A 10,982-nucleotide genomic window follows, 5' to 3' on the forward strand; every position below is an offset into this window, starting at 1 on the left:
TCGGGCGTGACAGCCCCCCCCCCCGATTCTTTCCATCCTGCACGGAAACTTGAGGATGATGAGGTGGGCGGGGCCAGACACGTGTCTCCGACGCCACAACAAAGCCTACGGGACTAAACAGCCCGAGGTCAGCGTTTTGACTGAGCAACGCGATCTCACGCGAGCGCGCCGGCGCACACAAACACGTGCGCAGGCATAAACATGCGTAACCGCCCCCCCCCAACCCCTCCTCTAATGGTTCCCAGAAGCCTGTGTGTGTGTGTGTGTGTGTTTCATATTTGTCATTCCCTCTTCATCTGTCTAGCTTCCAACTGAGTGAAATAAGTCATAATCGGTACACCGAGAGCGGCCACCCCCTTTCAGAAGTTTCACAGAGGATGACAAGAGTTTGCGTGTTTACAGCAGCCGATCAATGGAAGCGGGGGAAGGTGAGGTGAAGATGGCGGCGGCGGGGGGGGCCTGTTTTCACTGTTCAAAGGTGAGCGGATCGACAGCGGCCGGAGAAATTTACAGGTGCTGCAAATTCTTCAAACGGGGGAGCCGTGAAATGACAGGAACAGGTGAACACATGTGGGCCGGCTGCTGCTGCGCCGGTGGAATGGAATTCGCAGCGGGTGGTGGAAATATAAAAAGTGAGCAAAGGGATGGACGTTCCAGGGCGGATTTTAACATGCAAAGAAGCTGCAAAAAGAAACTCGAGTGGCGGGGGTTGAAATGAATCTTGCAGTCCAACGTCTCCTACGGTAGTCGCCATATATCAATCATCTCCAGAGTCATTGGTTAGATAAGGCATGAATTTACTGGGGGGGTGGGGGGGGGGACAAAATGAACACAAAAGGAGGGCGGCATATTTGTTGACTGTTGCAGTCAGCTACAATGGCTCATCTTTTGCAAACTAAATTGGAATATTTTTGCCAGTCCATCGCATTGGGCGCACTGCTTCCAGTACGTGACCCAAAACTAACAACTAAAATTGAAAGGCCCTTGTCCGTAAGGATGGGCTTTATAAAATAAAACAACAAAAACGTTAACTATTTCCTTATCTTTAAGTGCGCTGGCTTTCATAGGGTGGGCGTACGGTTGAATTAGCTCGTCGTTTGCTTTGCGCAAGCGCCATCCATATGCAGTCTGGATGCAGACAGAGGCGCAAACATTTGCTCTGGAAGGAATCTCAGAGTCTCCGCAAATCTCCAATGCAGCACAAAGAGTCGCGAGGTTTGTTGCTCGTCACTTTTTGGGGAAAAATAGTTGGCGGAGGGGTGGGAAAATATGTTGGCAGCGCTGAGTAGCCCACATCTTACCGGTGTTGGGGTTGAGGCTGAAGGTTCCGCCCGTGTTGCCCGACTGGATTCTGTAGGTCACCCTGCCGTTTTCCCCTCGGTCCGCGTCCCTGGCCATGACATAGAGCGCCACGAAACCGATGGGCTGGTCCTCCATCACGCTCACCGCCGTCGGCGAGCTGAACACCGGCGGGTTGTCGTTCTCGTCTGTGACGTAAATCCTGGCCGTGACCGAGCTCCACTGCCTCTCGCTCGCGTCCGGCGCCGAGTCCGTTGCTTTGACCACCAAGATCAGGCTGGGCGTGACCTCATGGTCCAGCTCTTGGTTTAAGGTAAGAACCCCGGTGGAAGGGTCCAGAGTGAGCAGACCGGGTATTTCCGGATGCTGCTGGAGGATGGAGTACCTCAGGTCACTATTGGGCCCACTGCCATCCTTGTCCGTGGCCTGGAACGTGAAGACGGAAGTACCCGGCTGGACGCTCTCCGAAACGACCACCGTGACGGGGTCCTCGGGGAACTGAGGGGCGTGGTCGTTGCTGTCCTTTACGTTAATGTCTACGTGGACCAGGGTGCTAACGGGCGGAGCCTGAGAGAAGTCATCCACCTCGATCTTCAGCGCGTAGTGCGCGTCCTGCTCATAGTCGAGAGGCCGAGCCAGGTAGACGTCGCCGGTCAGGCGGTCCACCACAAAAGTCCCGTCCCTGTCTGTACCGCCCACCACCATGTAGGTAATCTCGCCCTCCGCCGGGGTTTCTCCATCGTGAAGGCGGACGGAACCGATCACCGAACCCGGCTTGGCCTCCTCCACGGAGTTGAAAGCTAGAGAATGCCAGTTGGTCTTTGAAGAAGGTCTGCTCATGTTGAGAACCTGCAAAAAGGAAAAGAAATAAAAACAACCATGAGGTTTATTTGAGGAGCCAAGAGCATGAATCCAAAGTTCCTCGGACAAAGCCTGGTGGCAAATTCTCATCACATGAAGTAGAAAACCATAAATAGGTTTTGGATTTTAGGACCAAACAGAAACAGATCTGATGCACTTGCTGCCATGAACGCATGCATTCTCGGAGGGGGATTAAAATCAGTTTGAAGAGTTTTTTTTTTTTTTCCCATCCATCCATCCATCCATTTTGTCATCCGCTTTATCCTCACAAGGGTGGCGGGGTGTGCTGGAGCCTATCCCAGCTGTCTTCGGGCACCCTGAACCGGTTGCCAGCCCATCGCAGGGTACACAGAGACTAACAACCATCCGTGCTCACACTCACAACAAGGCACAATTTGGAGTGTTCAATCAGCCTGCCATGCATAATTTTGGAATATGGAAGGAAAGCGGAGTACCCAGAGAAAACCCATGCAGGAACGGGGAGAACATGCAAACTCCACACAGGGAGGTCGAAGCTGGGATCAAACTCACGACCTCTGCACTGTGAGGTCAACGCGCTAACCACTCGTCCACTGGGGCAAGCCCTGGAATTTGCTCAAAATGGCCGCTTCCATCTAAAATCCTTGACTTCATGTTCATTTGCGCCAGCATGGGTTCTTGAGACTTTCTCCTCCCTTTTGTTTCCATAGAAATCTCGAAAATGGTGTCGAGGAGAATCATTTTTCGGTGGGTAGTATGAGTGAGTTTCAGACGGCCATTTTCAAGACCTCTAAGTCGATTTTTGTCAAGATAACTCACATTGGTGAGTTCTCAGGCATGTTGACCCCAACCACCACCATCGCAAAAACAGATATTGATTCGTCAGGATAATATGAAACAGCAATTCCAAGAGGGAGGGGAAACTGATTGAAAAATGTCATGCTATTTTTCCACATTTGGACACACGCCGTTGCATCATTGTGGAAGCCCACCGCAGTCAGTCGAAGCTTTTTGACGATATGCGACATGACATGCTATAAATTGCTTCCACATTAGATGGAAAAAGTGAGCCCCTTCCAGCTCTGAATGTTGACCGACTTGGAAAATAAGCGGCAAGAGATGATTAAAGGACGTAAAATAAACGCATCAGCAGGCAAGAACAACATTGGCCCATTTAATCCAATTATTAAATAATTATGTCTTTATGTCTTAGGAAAAAAGTCAGCTATAAATTTGTCGATCTGGCAACGCCATTTTCCTGGAACCGAGATGTCCCTTCCTCAGTGTCAGCGTTCCGTTCTGGGTTACAAATGAAAAGAAGGACTTCCAAAATAATGGGCTGAAAATGGGCTATTTTGCACCGCCACTCAATGTCAAAAGGGGCTACTGTTTTGAAAGAGTGTTGAAGTCACCGCGAAAAGGCTCGATCGCAGCTGGCACGCATCACACCAGCCAGCTGGGAGTGTTTGATTCATACCCGCTTTTCCAGTGAAAAAAAAAAAACGCTCTTTTGAAATGTCACGGCGAGAAAAGGGGAATGAGCCTTGTCTGATACGTCTGAGGGGCCCAGCAGACGTGGACCCCCCCACCACCACCACCACATGCGCTATTTGGGCTGGCCCGGCTCCAGCTCGGGTCTGACCTGGATGGTGACGAAGCAGGAGGAGCTGCGAGGCGGCAGCCCTCGGTCGCTCGCCGTCACCGTCAACGAGTACTCGGGGCGCTCCGAGTGGCTGAGGGGCGACGACGAGTGCAGCTCGCCTGTGTTGGGGTTCAGGAAGAAGCGCTCGACCCTCGGACCTGCAAGACATCAGGTCCTCAAAGTTTACTGTCCAAATAGATGAGGTAAGGCTCCATAGAAAAAAAATAATATGGATAGTGGAGCCCAACTAGGCAAGGGTTCAATTTGCTATACATCGGCACACCCCTATTTCCAGATGTTGTGAACCGATAACCTTATTACGCTAGTTGTAAGATTAACCAGATGGAAATAAGAGCAAGTCAAATTTGATTATTTTCATTTGTCTCATTTGCTTTTTATGAGGCCAAGAACGAGAGAAAGTTGTTTTTAGCTCTCCAAAATCACCAGCTGGTAGCTAGCTAAAGCTAGTGAGAGTATTAGCTCTAAAACGTACCGCAACAAAATCAGAAATGACATACCATAAAACAGAAGAACTTCACGACGGCTGTAATATGAACACTTTCTTGAAATTCACTTTTTTGATTGAGTTCGGAAAAAGGGAACTTGTGTTTTGAGCACTGTGAGCTCACCGGGTGCGGGTTAGTCCGACCCATTCATCAAGTTGTTACGGCTTTGAATATTTAGCTCAATGTGCAAAAGACGGTTCACTTTAGAACTAAGCCATCGCTGATTTCTTTTGCTGTACCTGACAAAGAGTAGAGTACGGTGCCATTCTCGCCTTCGTCCGGGTCTTTGGCTTGTACCGTGCCCAGCAGAACCCCAGAGGACTGACCCTCCAATACCTGCTCAACAGGCAAATAAATAGGAGCAAAGTTACGATCGGCATTGTCATGTTTGTTTGTTTGTTTGCCGACAGTCTTATGGCGTCACCTGTAAGATGAGCTTTTTCCCCGGGTGGCTGTGGACAAAAGTCGGGGCGTTGTCATTGTCATCCAGCACACTGACAAAGACGGTACCCGTGGCGCTGCGCGAAGGCGAGCCTCCGTCCTGCACGACCACCGCCAGTTGGTAGCTGGACTGCTGCTCCCTGTCCAGAGTGGCCTTGGTGCTCATTTCACCTGAGAGAGACGTGAGACTTCAATCAGAGCTCGGGTACCGTACAAGTACTGCGCTGCACAGCTAACAGGCTTTGATCCGATGACACGTGGGGACGATACGATGCAGAAGATCCGCATCAGCAGATCCGCATTGCGAGTTTGACAGATGCTGTTGAGACTCGCGACGCTGCCAGAAAGCGATCGCAAATCAGAGTCTGCATCTCCTCCCACAGCTTAACAGAGTCAGCGGGCCAATTAGAGCGTAACGAGGCGCTGTCGCCACCGTCTGAATTATTCACTGCAGCGGTGGGGGGAACGCAAGTTTAGCTTTAATTGATTTTATTTCTGAATAATTGAAATAATTCCGCGAGGGCTGGGAAGTGTGTCATGAATGTGTCATACGAAAACATTTGCAGCTTTGATTTGCAGCCTTTCTAACGAAAGCAATTGGCTCGCTTCTGACCTAATGGTATGAATTAATGATCTGATGAGATTCTTGACAGAACTCTTACAGTGATATACAGTGGCTTAATACAGCAGCCACAGTCAGCAGATCTGGGTTCGAAACTCAACTGGAACGTTTCGAAATGGAGTTTGCAGGTTCTACCCGGTCCTCCCACTTCGAAAGTGCGCTTCTAAGGATAACTGAAGCCTCAAATTGAAATTGAGTTGTCTATTAGTTTCTTTGAATTGAATGGCGGCCTTTCAGACCCTTTTCAAGTACAGTCAATATAAAATGAGGAGCTGGGATTAAATGTGTGGCGTCTGAAAAGAAATCTAAAGACGTCTTTGGGAGTGAATGAGTTAACTGACACATCCTTGTGGATGGAAGAGCAACGGCTTATCTCGAAACATGGTAAAAACGGTATTCCGGTTGCGACTGACCTGTGTGTGAATTTATCTGGAAATTGCGGTCAGGGTGCAGCAGACGATAGCCGAGGCGTCCATTGGAGCCACTGTCCCGATCGGTGGCCAACACGTGACCGAAGCCCGTCCCCACCGGCAGGTTTTCCCTCACGGACATGAAGACTCTGGGCTGCGCCAGTCGAGGCGAGTTGTCATTCTCGTCCGTCACGGATATCCTCACGGTGGCGCTGCCCGTCTTTTTCAGCTGTCCGTGACCTGCGCTGGCCAGCACGGTCAGAAGATACATGTCCTTGACTTCTCGGTCCAGGGCGCTCTTCACGAAGAGCCAGCCGCTGTCCGAAGCGATGCCGAAGCCGGCGGCATCGCCATCTGGTCGGAGGTGATACGAAAGAGGGTTGGAGAAAGCCGAGCCCAAGGTTTCTCTGTTGAGGGCTCGGACCCGCAGGAAGCGCGTATTGATGGGCGTGCCTTCTTTGAGCTCCACTCTGTAGCTGAGAGTATCAAACACGGGTCCCTGGTCATTTTCGGCTTGGACATGGACCACGAGCATGAAAGTGGCGCTAAGCTGAGGCACGCCGCTGTCTTTGGCCACCACTTGGAGATCGTAGCGGGGGACGCTCTCATAGTTGAGGACCCCTACCAGTCTTATCTCACCGCTGCTGCGTTCTACGCTGAAAGCTCTCTGGACGCCACTCGGAGATGACAGGTCAAAGGACAGCTGGCCATTTGCTCCGGAGTCTCTGTCCTCAGCTTGTACGCGATACACCACCGTCCCCATTTCGGTATGCTCTGGCAGAAGCAGGGACTCGGAGGATGAGGGAAGAAACACGGGCGGGTTGTCATTGACGTCCTCAATGGTGACGTGGACACGGGTCTGACCGAACGCCGGCGGGTTCCCGGGGCGGACTTGCACTTCCAAGTCGAGCGTGGGCTGAGCTTCGTGATCCAGGGACAGACTGGTTCGCAAAGCTCCGGTGTCTGCATCCACTGTAAAGTATCCTGCGGGGTCCCCGGAGCTGATGGTGTAGGCCATATCCCTGGGGGGGCCTGGAAGGAAGGGGAAACAAGACACAAACCAGAAGTCATCATTACCCGAGAGGCTGCGGTGAAAAGCACTTAAGCACGCTCCAGAGATGCCATTTGTCATTTTCCAGGGTGCACACAAAGGTCTGGGAATATGAATGTATAAACACATCGGCAAAATGGAATTCATGAGCGATGTCAATTCTGAGGTAAGCGTGTCGGCCGACACCGCTGAAGTCGCGATGTATCATCCGGGTCACGACATACCTGTCTTACTCTTGGCCTGCACGCTACCCACGACAGTCCCCTGCAAGACATCCTCGGAAACTGCAAAGTAATACTGCGCCTGTTCAAACACGGGGGCCGCCACCGCGCCCGCCACCACGCTGATGTTGACCTTGGCGTTCGCCAGGGTGGCCAGACCGCCGCCGTCCTGGGCTGAGATCACCATCGCGATGACCGAGTTGGCCTTGCCGTGGACGGAGCGTGAAAGAGAGATCACACCTGCGCAAACAAGAGCGCACGTGGAGTCGATCCGGCGTGTACGTTGAAGGTCAAAACGTGGAAAATACGGCAAACCTGTGTCTTTGTTGAGGGTGAAGTAAGAGGAAGACCCCCCAGATACAGTTTTGTACGTAATCCGGCCATTCTCTCCCGAGTCTGGGTCGTAGGCGATCACTCGGACCACGGAGGTCCCGGGAGCGCTCTGCGAGCTGAGACTGACGGCGTAGCTCAGCGGATAGAAGGCGGGTCTGTTATCATTCACGTCCAGCAGATCTACCTTCACGTAGGCGAGTGTGCTCAGTCCCCCCTGTCCGAGAATCAAAAAGCTGCCTTGTTATTGCAGACCGTCATGTCGGATAAATCACCAAACACTCGCCGGCGTTGCGAGTCGACCCTATTAATGGTGTCCAAATAAACCCCGGGGAAAATAGTCTATGTATAGAATGACCTCGGAGAACAGTCCCAACAGATCAGATTGATAGCCTCCCCCGAGAGAGGCCGGCCCGGGGGCAAGAGGTCTTTTCCGCAGTCTGTTTCATAAAGGCTTTTTCATTTGCACCGAATACAATGCAGTCATTTCATTTGGACCAGGTGGCAAAAACAAAGGAGGCGGCCGTTCAAACAAATAAAATATTACCGGCTGACAGCGAAGGTATTTCTCCCCCCCCCCCCCCCCCCCCCCCCCAACTAATCGTTTTAACATGGCCGTCGTTTTCTTTCATTTTTCAGCTTGTATTTTCACAGGGATGTCGGACATAAATCGAGCGGGATGCTCACGTCCGCCGACTGGCCGCCACGTGACCCGCAAATGACAACACGTGGCACGTCGCTGGGTTTATGGGACGCGTTCGTATGAAGCCTTGTTTTCACAAAGGCCGCGGCTCACCCCGTCCACCGCAGTGACTGTGAAGTCGTAGCTGCTCTGGCCTTGGTCCCGGTCCAGCGCGCCGCGAGTGCAGATGACGCCGGTCTCCTTGTCGATGGTGAACTGGGAGTTCATGGCACTGTTGGGGCCCGAACTCAGCGAGTAGGTGATGGAGCCAAAGGAACCGCCGTCTGCATCCGTTGCCATCACCTTAGGAGAAGACACGAAAGAAAAAAAAAAAAAACAACCCACAGGTGTTTGAATAATCGTCATTCCAAATGTCGGAAGCATAGCAGACCAGATCGAAGGATATATGATAGTCGAGCGAGAATATCGTCGCAGGTGCTGTTTGACAGCATCTTTGGACTCTTTCTATTTTGTTTATCTGAGCCAAGCAGGCCCTCTGGCAGGATGTGGGCTCTGAGGGAAAACCAAAGAGGATGACTTCTCCAGGAACCGGGAAGGATGCCAGCGCGGGGGGGAAAACTGCCTGCTCCGGGAATGGCGTCTGTCTACAAAGGACAGTGACGGCGGCGGTGGCGGCTGCGGAACGGCGGCGTACCACACAGTTCGCTTCAGTGTGGCGCATTCTACCCTGTAATGTCCCGCTTGTGGTGTGGTTTTAATAAAAGCGCGCTATCTACAGATGGCTGGAACCCGCCAGAGTCGTAAAAGTAGCTCACCAGCCGTCAGCCACCCGAGTCATTTACTGCGGGATCTCCAGAGATGCAAGATGGGGCCTCTGGGGACCGGCAGTGTATAATCATTTGCAAGTGTTGGCTGCGAATGGAGGCCTACTGCAACTAAATTATCACAGCGAGATTAAAGCGAACATGTTTATGATGAGCTCCATGAAAGGGGGTTACGTTTTCATTGGAGGTTTGCCCCCATACTGACAATCTCTTCTTTTTTGTTTGTTTTCTTTAGGTCCCGTAAATCGAAATCCGAGCAGAATCGGAAGACGCCAACTACTTTTTGGGAACCACGAATCGTAAAATCGCCCGTCGGGCTGATGTCTCCGCTTGCGTTTTTAGGTCACGCCGTCATTGGGAGGTCTATCTTTTCGAATGTCAAGTGATCGGTTCTACTGTCGGTCAGTTGCTCGCGTTTGGACTGAAAAAGTCATAGCTCAACTTTCCAAACGCTCATCCAGAACGTGTTGAGTTTAAAAGACAAATACAAATGTTCGTCCATGAGAGCATGAGTGTAAATGCCTGTCTGCTGGCATTCAGCCTTTTAAAGTTGAACAGGCAGGGAAAAAAAAGGAGAACCTGTTTCTACAATGTCCAAACACCTGAATTGTCATCACGAGCATGGCCAAGGAAAATAAGGTTCATCATCCAAAAACCAGACTCATCATCCCGCCCCCGCCGTCCCCCCCCCCCCAAAAAAGAAGAAGTGAGTGTGAGTAAAATCATTCATTTGAGGCGATGAAGGCTTAAGGGGGGGGTGCAGTCATTCAGGCTCCACTCTGATGTCGGAGCAGCAGATGGGAGGCGTGCATTGTAACTCCTCAAGGCGGACGAGTGGCGTGTAGGAGTGAGCGCGCCAGCCAAAGAGAAAAATAATAAACCGCATCAGGAAAGGGGAAACCGAGCGCCATAGGAGTCAGCTACTCCATCTTTAACGCGCACGCACAGGCTGGCTGGCTAGCGATGTAAGATTCAAACTTTCAGTCAAAGAAGTGAGCCTGAAGCATTTGGGTGCTTGTTTTCTCGCCAGCTGTTTGGCAACGTAGGGAGTTGAAGGAAACGTTTCTGGTTGAAAAACGGGTCAAAATGATTAAAAGCAGCTTGGTACAACTGAATGACGCCGCATACAAATTTTTCATGGCAAATCCTCAAAATGCTCATCGAAATTTGGTCCGGTGGCCCGCCGTGATTCGATGGCATAGAGACAGAAAAAAAATGCCTTTGCCATTTGGCATCACCAAAAGTGGTTCCCAGCTGCTGTTGTCCCGAGATCCACATCTTTGTGTTGTTGCCACGTCACGAACCACTTTTATGGAAATGAAGAACAATAAAGAGGTTTTTTGTTTCTTTGTTTGTTTAAATGGTAGCTTCTGAAAATACAAGTAGAGTACGTTACATTTTTGTTTTTAATGAATTAGACTTTTTTGGCTAAAAGCAAATTGCTTTTAAACAATAACAATGGAATACAAAAACTGTACTTATGAGTTGTCTGTGGCCCACCCAATTTGGGTGCGTGACCCCTTTTGGGTCCCGACCCACAGGTTGAGAATCACCGGTCTACGATAACAGATTAGGGCGCATTTGGGCCAATTTAGCGAGCTAGCGTTTGTGAAATTCCGAACCCAAAGTGTCTATTTTTGAAGCAAAACTTCGGACTTCCGGTCCAATTTCAAAAATGGGTCACCGAAGCTTTTTCTTGCCTCCTCTTATGATAGACGTATCAACCAAATTTCATATGCATCCATAAAAGTGGTGTCGGGGTTACTGTATTTATTTTTTCAAACTTCCCAGCAGGCGCTCCTGTCGGGTGCTCAGGCCCGAATAATAACAGATGAGCTCATTGTATTCGTTCTGATATTCGAGGAGACGCCACTTGTTTTCCAATTTGGCCGTTACCATCCCCAAGTATTTATTTATTTTTTTCAAACTTCCCAGCAGGCGCTCCTGTGTGAGTTTTGTTCAAATTTTTACATGCGCCGGGTGCTCAGGCCCGAATAATAACAGACGAGCTCATTGTATTCGTTCTGATATTCGAGGAGATGCCACTTGTTTTCCAATTTGGCCGTTACCATCCCCATCCCCCAACCCCTCTCCATCGTTCACCCAAATGCCGCATATAAAAACCCGATGCAACTGTTACTATGGTACGGAAC

General features: G+C 50.6%; 1 protein-coding gene across 1 annotated transcript in view; it reads right to left on the bottom strand.

The window, feature by feature from the left end:
* Window positions 1-10,982, bottom strand: part of LOC109530784 (protocadherin-16-like) — an 87,078-nt gene that overhangs the window by 12,039 nt on the left and 64,057 nt on the right. Inside the window, exons 3-10 of the mRNA XM_019894678.1 lie at window positions 8,159-8,347; window positions 7,348-7,579; window positions 7,036-7,272; window positions 5,764-6,792; window positions 4,712-4,899; window positions 4,527-4,623; window positions 3,782-3,939; window positions 1,302-2,148 (exon numbers count right to left, since the gene is read on the bottom strand). Of these exons, the coding sequence (XP_019750237.1) occupies window positions 1,302-2,148; window positions 3,782-3,939; window positions 4,527-4,623; window positions 4,712-4,899; window positions 5,764-6,792; window positions 7,036-7,272; window positions 7,348-7,579; window positions 8,159-8,347 (2,977 nt within the window). The remainder of the gene's footprint in view (window positions 1-1,301; window positions 2,149-3,781; window positions 3,940-4,526; window positions 4,624-4,711; window positions 4,900-5,763; window positions 6,793-7,035; window positions 7,273-7,347; window positions 7,580-8,158; window positions 8,348-10,982) is intronic.

The sequence above is a fragment of the Hippocampus comes genome, unplaced genomic scaffold (assembly GCF_001891065.2).
Source record: "Hippocampus comes isolate QL1 unplaced genomic scaffold, H_comes_QL1_v1.1 scaffold89, whole genome shotgun sequence".
In the NCBI taxonomy this organism is placed as follows: domain Eukaryota; kingdom Metazoa; phylum Chordata; class Actinopteri; order Syngnathiformes; family Syngnathidae; genus Hippocampus; species Hippocampus comes.